Below are 13,801 nucleotides of genomic sequence, written 5' to 3' on the forward strand. Positions count from 1 at the left end.
CTCAAAGGAGAACAAAGACAGTGTACAGACTGTAATAGCAACGCATAGATTTTGTTGTTTTTTCGTCTACTTGTGGTACTGCTGCTGCCGACATACGTATGCATGCAAACCGCAGCCGACAACAGCAGCCGCAGCAGCCTGCAAGAAAAGCTGTAATGGTTCTTCAATCAAGCAAGGGCGCTAAACCCTCCAAACTTCTGCACCACAACTGTGGCGACATCTGTGGCAGAAAACTTGCTGCTGCGGTGTCAGCAACGCCACTAGCAGCTGCAACACCTCATGTACTGAAACACGCTTCTTACTTGGGACATTTCAATGGAGTCATTGCGGCTAGAGAAGTCAGCTGCAGCTTCTGCTGCTGCTGCACTCTTATTCGCCTTCCCAGCCGCGGTAGTTCACTAATTGGCAGTGCAAATGGCTGGAAACACGCCCCAGCAGCAGCAACAGCAGCAGCAGTTTTTGTGCCATCCGCAACCGCAGGTGCATCCGCAGCAGCGACTGCAACAGCGATTCCAACTGGGGCAGCCTCTGCACCCTCAATATATGCCAGAGCAGCAGCTTCGACAGGAACTGCTGAAACAGCAGCTGCAGCTTGAACAGCAGCAAAGGCAACTCCAACCGCAGCCTAAGCAACAACAGAAGCGACCACAAACGCAGGGTCAAGAGCTGCAGCCCCAACAACTGCAGCTGGAGCTGAGGTCCGAACAGCTGCAACTGCAAACGAGACTGCCGCTTCAACAGCCGCAACTGCAGCCGGAACTACTATCGCTGGGGTCTGTGCAGCTCTACCAACAGCAGCACCAGCAGGTACTTCACCAGCAGCAGCAGCAGCCCCTGCAACAGGTTGCGCCCCAACAATTGCAGCAGCCGCCGGGACCCCAACAGCTGCAACTGCAAACGAAATTGCCGCTTCAACAGCCGCAGCTGCAGCCGGAGTTCGAAGCGCTGGGGTCCCTGAAGCGGCAGCAACAGCAGCAGCAGCAACTACTTCAGCAGCAGCAGCAGCAGCAGCCCGTGCAACAGGTTGTGCCCCCGCGACGGAAGCAGCAACTGCTGTATCATGAATCACTTAAGGGTCCCCCGGAGTGCCCCCTGGGCTTGCAGCCGCACCACGCACCACAGAGTCTGCGGCTGCTCGGGGAAAGCCTTTCGGATGCGTTACCGCAGCCGCGCTCCTTGCTGCCTCAACAACGCCACGCCAATCGCAGCGAACAGCATCAGCTGTGCCAACGGCAGCAGCAGTGCCAGCCGCAGTTGCAGCAGAAGCAAGAGCAGCAACGCCAGCAACAGGAGCACTCGACGTTGCGCTGTGCACAGCTGCAGCCGCTCCTGCAGGGAGAACGTGGGCAGTTCCAGCTACAGCTACCGCAATGCCCGAGTTCCCCGTTGCAGCAAGTGCTGCCGCAGCAAGCCTTCCCACTCGGAGAGGCTCCCGCTGGACAGCTAAAACGCGATCCTGTGTTGCAGCTGCAACACCCACAGCGACAGCAGCAGCAGAATCAGCTGCTGGACCATCAGCGCATGGAGTTGCATGAGCAGCCGCATCAACACCCAGGGCAGGCTGAACGTCATGATGATTTGAACCAGCAACATCTGCTGCTGCAGCGGCAACAGCAACAGCTACAGGTGCAACCGTCGCTGCACGATCGACATTTTCAGCAACACTCACTGCAGCGACACAAGCAGCAGCAACAACAACAGCAGCAAGAGCTTGGGCCTCGTCGTCAGCAGCCATACGTGGCCGCTGCCCAGCTGCAGGAAGTGCTATGGCAGTGCATCCCCGACCAACGCGACCAAAACCAAGAAGAACAACAACGGCAGCAGCAAGAACACTTGGGAGGCTTCACCAGCACAAGCATGGCGCGCGCCCTTCCACCACAGCCACCGTCGTTGCAAGGTCAGCAGAGAACGCCGCTGCCGCGAGAGCAACAGCAGCAACAGCCGCAAGGACTGCCCCAGCAACCGCAGCAGTCACAACACACGGCGCAGGATCACAACCATGGAGGTTCAGGAGGAAGGGGCAGTGCCGCAGCTGTTGGTGCGTCTGGAGATTCATCAGAGAAGCTACTTCTGGGTGCCTTCGTGCCCATTACCCAACTCATTAAGGCCCTTGGGGAGACTCGAGGGATCCGTCGCGTGCTCCAGTGGCAACGAGATTGCCTTCTTGTCTCCCAGTCACCTGCAGCAACCCATTCCGAAACGACAACAGCAGCAACAGCAACGCCTGCAGTTGCTGCAGACGAAGTTGCTGCTCTTGAAAATATCCACTCTGTTTCATGCTGTATCCCAGACACTGCTGCTGCTGGCGATGCTGCCTCCGGTGCTTCACTAAAAGAGCGAGCAATGGGAATGGCAGAGCCAGGAACAGCATCTAATAGTGAAAACGAACGTGAGCTAGCCTCAGCAGCGGCTGGAGCCGCTGCTGTTGCAGAAGGAATGTCGTTGCGCTGGGTCGAATCACAAGCAGTTGCAGCAGCAGCAACTTCTAATAATGGACTGCCGAGGGTACTCAATGGCTCCCTGAGCATACTGTACTCTGCACCTACAGGTGCAGGGAAAGGCCTTGTTGCCGAGCTTCTGTTGCTGCGACACATATTTGGTTTGCTGGATATGCCACCGCTAGACACACTACAACAGCAACAGCGAGCAGAGCAGCAGTTGCAGCTGCAGTGGCCGACCTCCGCAGTGACTGCAGCTACTGGTGGCGCTAACGGGATCACACAACACACATCCACGCAAGCGCCATTGTCAACAGTAGCAGCAGAAACAGCATCAACTGAGAATGTAGGGGGCTGCTGCAAGCATCCGCCGAGAAGAGCCGTCGTTGTGCTGCCATTCGTTTCTCTGATAGAAGAGCAACAGCGGAAACTGCAGCGTTTGTTTGCTGCTGCAGGCCTGCCCCTGAAGGTCGTGGCACTACACCACTGCAGCAGAGATACCGCGAGCGTTGAGGCTGCAGCAACAGACCCGGCCGCCTTTGATGTTGCTTTCTGCACCATTGAAAAGGCAGCAGCGCTGCTGCAGCAGCTAGCAGAGAAGAATCTGCTTTTACACCGGCTTGGGCTACTTGTGGTGGACGAGCTGCATGCACTTGGAGACCCGACGAGAGGCGCTCTCTTGGAATGTTTGCTTTCACAAGTTGTTTATTGCAACACTAAGCTGCTGTTGATGCAACAGGAGCAGCAGAGGCAACACGAGCAGCAGCCGCTGCAACCCATACAAGTTGTGGGAATGTCGGCCACGCTTAGCAATATATCTGAGGTAGCTGCATGGCTCTCTGCTGCTGTTTACTGCAACGAACACAGGCCGTTGCCTCTGCAAGAAGCATATTGCTGCTGTAGTGGAGCTCCTGCTGCTACAGTGAAGAGGAAAGGTGGCCAGGGCACTAAGGGAGTGACAGCAACAAACGCGCATCTGCAGGTGCGTTTATTCACGAAGCCTGTTGCTGCTGCCGCCGCTAACCCCCAGCAGCCCTGGCCGGAAGTTGCACTTCCGCCATCAATGGCGCCACTGCTGCAGAAGCTGCATCAGCAGCAGCAGCAGCATCAGGACCAGACCATCGGCAGAAAATTTGCTCGCTCATCGATCGCGACTGCTATGGCGCGTGAGCCGCTGCTCCGGCTCCTGCTGCTGATGCTGCAGCAGGGCAATAGCGTCCTCATCTTCTGCCGCAGCAAAGCTGCAGCAGAGACAGTCGCAGTCCTAGCCGCAGACTACGCCATACCTTTACTGCGGCGGTGCTTGGAGCAGCAGCAGCAACAACACCAAGAGCAGCAGAAGTTCCATTTTCTCTCATCAGCTGCTGCAGATGCTCGCATGCGTCGTCTCCGCAGTGTTGCAGTGCTACAAGGGGGTTCCGTTAAGGACGTTGTTGTTTCTGCTGTTTCTGCTGGGGTTTCTATACATCACGCTGGCCTCACTTCTGAGGAGAGACGCCTCGCAGAATCTCTCTTCAGAGAAGGCATCGTCAAAGTGCTGGCGGCAACTTCGACCCTGGCAGCTGGTGTTAACTTTCCATGCGAGTCCGATTCTGCTGCTATTGCTGTTGTTACCACTGCTGCTAAACTTGTGCGTGTGGTGTTTCAACTGCTGCTCTTGTGGTGACAATCCAAACGGCGGTGCTGCAGATCTAGCATGAGCTGCTCCAACTGGTCGCGGCTCTACGCTGTGCGTATCAAATGGGCATGATAGCAGCAGCTGATATTATTGTCGCGCGTTATGTTGCTGCTGTTGTCTTTTAGATGCAGCTTCTGCAGCGCATTTCTGCGATTTTTGTGCAGCTCTGTGCTATTCGACTCTCCCCACATCGGCAGCAACTTCTTAGACTCGGTTCATTTTAGACAGATGGCAGGCAGAGCAGGCCGCATGCAAGACAAGACTCAGCAGCAGCAGCAGCAACAACAGCAGACCCAGCAGCAGAAAGGCGGCCGGGCCATTGTGGTGTGCAAAGCCTCAGAAGAGAAGGAAGTCAAGCATCTACTGCTGCGTGGAACTCCACAAGTTGAAAGTGCTCTGCTGGCCGACAGCAGCGGCCTGCAGCGACTCATCTTGGGAGCCCTCAGCTGCAGCAGAGGTGATCTTCGCTGCAGCGGCAGCAACAAGGACCTGGCGCTGCTGGTTTGTTGCACATTTCTTGTGACACAGCAACGGAGCAGAGTGCAACAGCAAGTGCAACAACAGCAGCAGGAGATGCAGCATCAAAAGCAGCAGCGTCATTCGGAACGGGAGCTAGCTTTACTAGTGCAAAGGGAGACTGCTGAGGCCGTCTCTTCACTGGTCCGTCTTGGCCTGGTACGTTTTGCAGCTGGGCATTATGAGGCCACAGCAACAGGAAGAGCCATTGCAGCTGCTGCTATGTCGCCGGCAGAGGGTGCAGCAGCTTGCTACCGTGTTGCTGCAGCAAGTAGCAGACTGGCGCTGCACGATGACATCCCCCTTGCCCTTTTGGTGGCCCCAACGATGCCGCTGCCACCGGCAGCGGCCGCGGCAGCAGCAGGAGGACGCGAGGCAGAAGCAGCAGCCGCTGCTGCTGCTGCACTGACAGCTGACGATCTGAGACACCTGGAGAGGGCGATGCTCCGCATGCGCCCTTCCGAGCTTCTTGCATTAGATCAAATGGGGGTAGGCCTGCTGCAATTGAGGGACTTCATGCGTCGACCTAGCCACAAACCAATTATGGCAGCTGCTTCAAAGTGTGCCTGCAAAGAGCACGAGGAACAGCAACAACAGCATCAACAACAAAGGCCAGCGGCACCTGAGAGAGAATATGCAGCGGCGGGAACACTTGCCCCAAGCCCTGAGAAACGTTACTGTATCCCAAGGGGTCAAGGCACACATGCTTTTGGGTGCTGCTCTGCCGGAGAAAGCCGTCAGGGGCCCACTGTGGGCCCCTTGGACTTTGTAAGACTTCGCGCAGCGCTTGCGCTAGTCTCTCTGCTACGAGGAGTCCCCTTGCAACAAGTGGCGAAGAGTTTTGGCTGGCGGGAGGGGCAACTGCAGCAGGTGCACCATCAGGCTCTGCTGAATACTTCTCTCGTTGCTTCACTATGCGACCGGATGGGCCATTGGATTGTTGCGTTATTGCTGCTGCAGCTGAGGCAGCGGCTGTTACTGCACGAGGCTCCCGAACAGCAGCAGCTGCAAGAGCTACTGGAGGTTGACGGCATATCTTTGCCAGTCGCGCGCCTGCTGCAGCAACACCTTAATGTGCATACACCTAAGCAGCTAGCAGCAGTGACGCCGCAGAAGCTGCTGCGGCTGCTAGCTGCTCACTTCCGCCATTCCCCGCTGCAGCAAATCGTCCTGCACGCCAACAGGGCAGCGTCAGACCTAACAAGAAAAATCCTCAGGGGACTGAAAAGGTACTGCAGGAAAAGGGTGAGTCTCGTGCTGCTGCTGCTGCTGCGTCTGGAGCTTTTTCTGTGGAATTCTACTGTTAAGGGTCTATATTGGTGTACGAGTTGAGGGAATAGCGTTGTTGCTACTGCTTCAGTTCGTGGCATCGGCTTTTACTCCTGTAGCGTCGGAACTCTCCAACTCAGCGGATGGATGGTGTCATCCGTGCTGCTTCTCACTAATGTTTCTGGCATTATTGCTGCATTGAGCTCTTTATTCTTGACTTCGCTTTTTTCTGCCACTGCAACTGCCGGCTACTGCTACCGCCGCTCATTGTAGTGGCCGAGAGTGTTCGCTTTGTTGTAGGCGAGAAAGCCACAGAAAGCCTTGCAGCAGTTGGAACAGCAGCACCAGCAGCAGAAAAAGCAGCCCACAAGGGAGGCAACAACAAACCAAAGCGAGGAGCAGGAACAGCAGCAACACTGTCTGGAGCAGGAAGCTACAGAGCAGCAACATGTTATACGCCAACAACGGCGAAGCTTGCAGGAGCAGCATCTGGAGGTGCAATATGTGGAGCAACAACATTTAATAGAGCAACAGCAGCACAATCTGCAGGGGCAGCACCTGGAAGAGCACCATTGCCAACCGGTGCAGCAGCGATTCATGCATCAACAACACCTGATGCAGCAACGGCGGCAAGAGATACTGGAGCAGCATGCGCAGCAGCAACGGCAGCAACAGATACAGGAGCAGCATACGCAGCAGCAACGGCAGCAACAGAAACAAGAGCAACATGCGCAGCAGCAACGAGAGAAACACGAAGAATATAGTCCAATGCAACAGCAGATGCGCCTGCAGGTGCAGAGATTGCCGCAGCAAAAAAATATGGGGGAGCGAAAGGGGCCGCAGCAATACCTTGTGGAGCGGCAACAGCATTGCAAGAATGCCGAACAGCAGCAGCAGAAAGTTCAGTTGCGCCTCCACCACGAGCCACGTACCCAGCAGCAGCAACTGCTGTTGCTGAAAAAGCATGACCAGCAGGGAACACAGACGAGTGACAAACTGATTTGTTCCCTTTCAAAGGACCAGCTGGAGCACCATGAACAGCCGAACAAACCACAACTACCGCAGCTCCAGCAGCAACAGACAACATCTGACGGAGAGCCAAAACAGGGGCGTCAGAGATTGCCGGACTGGATAGCGAATCTCCAAAGGCATAAGCGGTGCCTAGAGGAATCTCGGGCGGAGCAAAAGCCGAAACGGCAGGCGCAGATGCCACAGCAGACGGCGCAACAAAGTCATGCCCCGGATGCGGAACGGCAAATGCACCCAAATTCAGTGCAGCCACAGCAGCAACAACAGCAACAGCAGCAGCAGCCTCTGCGCCGGCTACCCTGGCCATCCCTTTCGGCTCTTTGCTGCTGCAACGATTCCCAATTGACTGCCCAGAGGCCCTCTGCTAAAGCGAACCCCCTGCAAGATGGAGCTCCGCTGCGCGCAGCAGCAGCAGCGTCAGAAGTTGGTGGACTTGCAGAAGCAAAAACCCCCGACAAAAGAACAGGGAAAATCAAAGTGAATCGTGTGGGAAACAACACGCGTTTCTCAATTGATGACGCACTACTGCTGCCAAAAATCTGCAGCAGCAGTGGTAGCAGTAGCAACAGTGACAACAGCCGCAATAACCAGCTGGCTGCAGCACTGGAGCGATCTTCTTTTTTTGCCGCGTGTATGTTGTGGAGTGAGCCTCCCGCAGATGCTGCTACAGTTGCTGCTTCTGCTGCAGGACGGGATTCCAGGGGCCGCGGGGACTTCAGCGATAGCAGCAGCAGCAGCGACAGTAGCGACACTGGCAGTAGCAGCAGCGGCAGCGATGAGGAATTTCCTGAAGGCCCCGATGGGTCCCGAATTCGGCACAGACAGACCCTGGAAGGTGTTCCTGCTCCTGCTGCCACTACTAAGAAAGCAAAGACTTTACCAGGAGAGCATTTAGGAGCATCAGGGACTACACCAGCAGCAAGGCCAGAAGCGACAGTGCCTGTCGCGCTACTTCTTGTTTCTCCGCTTGACGGCTGCTTTGTTGTTCCTTCGCTGAGGCCTATAGTGAACAACAGCGGAGGTTCTAGCAAGGCGGCATTGCGCTTTCCTGCTCTAATAAACCAGTGGTTAGCAGATAGACGGCACTGTCTTGCTGTGGCAGATGCCAGCGAATGGAGCTTGCTAATGCCTTATCTCGGGTGTACAGCGAGCTTTAGTAAGCTTATGGACCCCAAGCTGTCTCATGCAATGCTACAACAACGGAGAACGCGAGCTGCTGCATTGGCGGGGACAGCCAGTAGCCATGCGGGTGAACGGCTGCAGGAATGCATCCAATCAGCAACAGAAGTAACGCCAGCGGCAGCAGCATCTGGAGCAACAAAAGTTGATGCTGCTCCGGATCTTTTTGATGAGGCAGCAGCTCCTGTTTCTGTTGAGGCATGGTGTTCCCTTTATGGAGTCAGTTTCACGACGCATTCTAGCGGCGGCGAAGACAGCAGCAGAGGAATCAGCAGCCAAGAATGGTTAATGTCCCTCGCTGCCGCTGCTTGCTGGGAATGTGTCTGCCTTCTTGGCCTTCTAGCAGTACGCTGGCGTGTACAGAAGCAAGCTTAGCAACGGTTCTAGCAGAAGCACCTGCAGCAGCAACGTCAGCATTACTGCTTTTGGCCGTTTGCTGACTGTGCAGATATGTGTGCGTCTCGTTGACTTGTTCATTGACATGTGCTGCGGTTTCCTGTGTCGCAACTGCTCCTGCTCTTCCTCTAGGTGATGGGCGAAAAACTGGCAGATGCAGGCCTCTTCGAGGTGTACCTCCACCTCGAATATCCACTCTCGCTGCATCTTCTTCGCATGCAGCAGCAGGGACTACCGCTGCTACTGAAGCCATTACACCAGCTTCTGGAAAGAGGGGCGCGTTGTCTTCGAAGCCTGCAGGTTTGACATATCCAGAATCAGTAGCCCCAGCACCAACAATTACGCTTTTCGCAGCAGGAGGTGTTGTAACAGTGCCCTAAACAGCGGGTAGCTTTTTGAAAAGCTGCAGGAGAAATGACAGCTGTGCGCCGGTATTAGCAACTGCTTCCGTTTCCATGCAGTTACATATCAGCAGTAACCACAACGAGGCTGGAGGAAACATTGTCTTCCATGTGTCTCGCAGGAGGCAGCAGCTCAGCTAGTGGGCCGTCCGTTCGTCATTTCAGATTCGGAAGCGCTTAGAGCTGTACTGCTGCAGACTCCCGAGGTACTGCAGCTTCTTTTGCCTGGTGACGGCGACAGCACTGGGAGCAGCAGCAACAGAAACACTGGTGATGAGGCTCTTCTGGAGTCTGCGCATGTTTTACTACTCCCACAGGACGTACGCTCGTTCTCCTCCTGCACTGGTGTCACTGCTGTTGCGCTGCGTGCTGCTGCTGCTGCTTAGAGGTTCTGCCGCACCGAATGCTTTGTAGTGAGCTTGTTCGCATACGTGTGTGCTGCCACTGAGGCAGGTGCCCTCGTTGCTTCGCCGCTTGAGGTTCCAACACCCGTTGACTTGGATTCTCTGCTGCTACACCACGCTGCAGCCGATGCAGCAAACCATTGCTGCCATAGCAGCAGCAGCGGAACAGACTCCTCCCGCTGTGCTAACAGCAACGCCTCCCGCGACTGCAGTTGGCGATGCAGCGGCTATCAATGCCGCAGCTGCTACTGCTGCATACTGCTGCCTGCATCACCCCTTGTGCACAGGCGTATGTAGTTCAGGAGCGCAACAGCAGCAGCAACAGCGGCAGCAGCTGCGGGCGGCTCCCGAGCGCCTTCTACCGCGGCTCCGCATGTGCTACGCTGAAACAGCAGCAGGAGGGTGGCGGGTGTCCTTACAGTTGCCCGGTGCCCTCCAAGCTGCTGCTGTAGGTGCCGAAACGCAGCAAACCCTCAAAAGTTTGCAGCAGCAAACGTTACACGAAGAACTGATGATTCTTACACTCCGGCTGCAAAATCAGCAGCTGAAAACAGCGGAATCCCGTTTCAGGCACCCAGCAGATGCGGTCCTGTTAGTACTGTTAGAGAGAGGGCAGCAGACGCAACAGCAACAGCGGCAAGGACAGCAGCAGCTGCCGCCTGGACTCAAATCCGAGTCTTTTGACGTTTATATACATCCCGCAGCGTTAAAAGAGTCCAACATCAGGATAGGCGGAAGCAGTGCGAATAGGCACTGCAGCAACAGCGCCACCTGCCCTCGAGGGCAGCTCCTATGGACCCGCCGAGAGATTCAGCTTCAGGCTGGCATGCAGCAACAGGCGCAGCAAAAGCAGCAGGGGCAGCAAAAGCAGAAGCTACAGCAGGTATGGCCACATAGGCAGCAAGACCAGGAACAGCAAAAGTGGCAGGTGGAAACAGAGGAAAAGGCTTCTTCATGGGTGGCCGCAGTGCGGCTGTATCCGACGCACAAATCTCACGCCACAGCAGCAGAAGCAGCGACAGCAACTGAGAAAGCAAGAGAAAAACCGGAAAATATTGATAGCGAAAGAGACCACGAAGTGTTGGTTCTCCCTGCGTCGCTACTGTTCCGTTTGGAGGCTCCGCTGAGGCTAAACGCGTGGCGGTATGGAGCGCAGCAGCATCAGCAGCAACAGAAGCAGTGCCAACAGACACAGCAGATGCAGCAGCTGCAGCAGCTGCAGCGCGAACAGCCGCAGCTTGCATCTCTTCCTCCAGTAGGTATATTTGACGTGAGAAATGTTGTGGGTGTCACTGAAGGCTTCCTTTTAGTTGCTGCAGAGTTGCAGCATTTAGAGGTACGTTGCTGTCACTGCTGCGGCAGAGGCTCTGGCCCTGCAGCAGTTGCTTCTATGAATGCTTTTGTTAGGGCTTTTGTTGCGTTGTGCTGCTTCTCTGCAGCTGATTGTACTCGCCCACCTGTCAGGGTACATGCCCTTATTGCAGTTGTTGCGGCGGAACAGCAGCAAGCCTACATTAGCTGCACCAGAAGCGCCGGCTGCTGCTGCTGCGGCGAAAGCTGATGCATTAGCAGAGTTGAATGCAGCGTTGCTTCAGTTGCTGCGTCAGCCTCCACCCAGCAGCGCCAACAACCATACCCAAGTCAGCCGATGCTCTTAATGCAACTTTGGCATTACTGCGTACTGCCAGTTCCGCATCATTATCCTGCTGAAGTGTGTATCTGTCGTGCGTTTCGTTTGTTGCTTTTGCTGGCTAGAGAGCTCCAGTTGCTGTGTGTTCATGCTTCAGCAAAACAAACAGTCAGAGCAAAAGCAGAAGCAAGAACAAGAACAGCAAGGCCAGCAGCAGCAGCAGGGGCTTTCTCCTCAGGAGGTATTGGCTCATGCATTGAATTTGTGGACTTCCCGCTGTGAGTCACACGGGAGAGCGGTGACAGTTTTTGGAGTCAGCTTTGCGACTGGAGACAAGCGGTGGCAAAGGTGGGTGGGTCTCCGGTAGCTCAGTTGTACATACAGTTTGGCCTTATTGCTCCGCTAAAGTTAAAATGTTCCCTGCCTGAGGGCGCGATGATGTATGCCGCAGCCATTTCTTCTATTCTTGCTGCTGCCACTACTGCCGCTGGTGTTCTCCTGCCATTGATACTTCGCCTGCTTTGTTATCTTGCTGCTGCGGCTGCCATTATTGCTGGTGCTGTTTTCCAGTCATTGTTTCTTCATCTGCTTTGTTAGCTTTCTGCTCCTGTTCTCACTTATACTGCTGCTGTCTTTCTGCTGTTACTTTTCTGGCTTCGGCTTTTGCTGTAGACGCTGCCTGAAGGCTGCCGCAGCAGAAGTGGTAAAGGCCTCTTTGCTGTCAGTCTGCAATGCGGTTTCCGACGCCCACAAGCGGCAGCAGCAGCTGCTGCTCCTGCAGCGGCAACATCAGCGAATGCTCCCAAGGCAGCAACAGCAGCAACAAGGGCAGACTCCGTGTTGCTCATCGCTCTTTAGGCAGCCTCGATGCCTGCCGCTGCTGCTGCTGCGAGATGGCTTCCTTCTAGAAGCAGAAGCCACAGGGTTGTCCAACACACTGTACGTATGGCGTAGTATCTTTGATAAATATATACAATCCCGTAGTGTTCGGCTCGTACTGAAACGTGAGCACGCACGAAGATACATGTCATTTATGTGATGATGCAACGGCGCTCTGGCCAGCAGCATCTGCTGGTGTAGTGACTCCTACTAAAGCAGCTGCTGCAACAGCTAGTGCAGTAAGTACTGCAGCATCGAGCGTTACGTTGGGAGAGCATCTGATTGCGCTCATATGGAGATGCTGATGCTGCTGTTGCTCAGGGAATGGGTCCACGAAGTGCTGCGGACGTCGGTTCCTCTGGCGGCTTCCCCGGCTGTGCGGTTTCGTTGCGGTTTAACTTGGGGGGATCTTGAAGGCAAGATGTCTTGAGCCAGAATTGGCCATGCGGCGCTGCCAGCCTCCCTTTCACCTACATGTGCGGCTTGCATGCGCCATAAGAGAAGCTATCTCGCGTCTGCGGTGTTTGTACACCCCAAGCCTGAGGTAGCTACCGAGCAGCGCTGCACTGACAGGGGCCAAATATACCTTTTTGCTTTTTGGCTAGGAGAGTAGACACTGAACTGTCAGGAATTATGTCCACTTCGCAGCCTTAATCGTAGTGGCCAAGACGGCCGCTGAGCCGAGTGGCACTTACTTGCCCCTGCCTTGGGTTACGCCATAGGTCATTGAGCCCTGCCACAGATGCCAGCATTGCCACACACTCAGGAGGTTAGGAACGTAGCTGAGTTCCCAGTGCTCGTTACGACACCTCTGCGCTGCCACTGCAACGGCCTGTGGATGCCTGTAGCCGCTGCTGCTTTACAGCTGGAAGACTCACCCCGGCTAGCTGCAGCTAGCTGCCGCAGCTAGCTGCCGCTAGCTGCAGCTAGTTGGGGGTGAGGCTGCGTTCCTGTGGTGAGACGAAGCACAGGATCGTGCTGTATATCTGTCCAACTCGAATGTACTGACTCGAAGTTTATTTCACCTTATGAAGTTATGCTTAGCCTCTCGAGAAAAGTAAACAATGTGCCAATTTCATCCATTTGCATGCAAGATGCCGTGCCTCCAGATCCCGGTGCGCAATTCCCCCTGCCCGCTCCCCGGAAGTGCTTCCAACGGAGTTTATAGACTTATTAAATCAACAAGTTGAGCTAAAATGTTAAATTGTTCCTCTAAGTTTGGCTGGGGTGCTTGCAGTTGCATAGCGGTCGTGTCTGTACCACTGGCTTGTGTGCCATTGCAGCAGCTGGGCGGAGCAGCAGCTCCTGCTATATGAATGCTCCACAAGCTTGCAGCCATATCCCATTTTTACAGTCCAAATCTTAATATTTAGGGGCGGAACTTCATAAATAGAGAAAATAGAACGGATGCTACGAGCAGTTGCACCTTTACGACTCACTGCCTTGCGACAGCAGTAGCCGCTGCAGCTGCTGCTGCTACTGTCACGGCGGGAGCGGCTGCTGCGGCGGCGCCTCCTGCATATGCACTCTAATATCTTGAGATCCCAAAACTCTTTTTCCTAGGAAGCGCTACTGCTGCAGCAACTTAGACTTAGCTGCTTCTCGAGCTGCTGCCGCCGTTTCTAGGTGAGGAAGGCAATGGTGGCTGTTGTTGCTGATTGTTGCTGACTGTTGCTGCTGCTACAGCGACCTCTTCTGCTTCTTCTTGCAATGAATACTATAGCTCGCACGAACATGCTTCTAGGCGACAGCAGCAAGCGCTCCAACGACAGTTTCGGCGGCCACTGTGCCGGTTGTTAAGCCGTGCACAGCAGCAACAGCAGTAGCAACTGCAGCTACAAAAAGTCGTTCACGCACAGTGATCGCCAGTCACACTGCACTAGCTGCTTATGTTCGTGAAGTGGTGTTCTCGAAGTGGTGCCGTAGCATCAGCAGCAGCATTAGGAGGAGCAACCGCATTAGAAACTGCAGCAGAAGAGAAG

General features: G+C 55.0%; 1 protein-coding gene across 1 annotated transcript; it reads left to right on the forward strand.

Moving 5' to 3' along the window:
• Window positions 1–414: 414 nt before the first annotated feature.
• On the forward strand, window positions 415–11,307 carry ENH_00069110 (DNA polymerase, putative; the record flags this gene model as incomplete). The annotated part of the gene is made up of 8 exons (XM_013577434.1): window positions 415–4,022; window positions 4,281–5,877; window positions 6,202–8,454; window positions 8,638–8,805; window positions 9,029–9,226; window positions 9,360–10,646; window positions 10,750–10,950; window positions 11,098–11,307. 8 exons carry the CDS (start codon window positions 415–417, stop codon window positions 11,305–11,307), a joined length of 9,522 nt encoding a protein of 3,173 aa, XP_013432888.1.
• Window positions 11,308–13,801: the final 2,494 nt, after the last annotated feature.

This window comes from Eimeria necatrix, genomic scaffold (genome assembly GCF_000499385.1).
Source record: "Eimeria necatrix Houghton genomic scaffold, Enh_scaff65, whole genome shotgun sequence".
Lineage (NCBI taxonomy): Eukaryota > Apicomplexa > Conoidasida > Eucoccidiorida > Eimeriidae > Eimeria > Eimeria necatrix.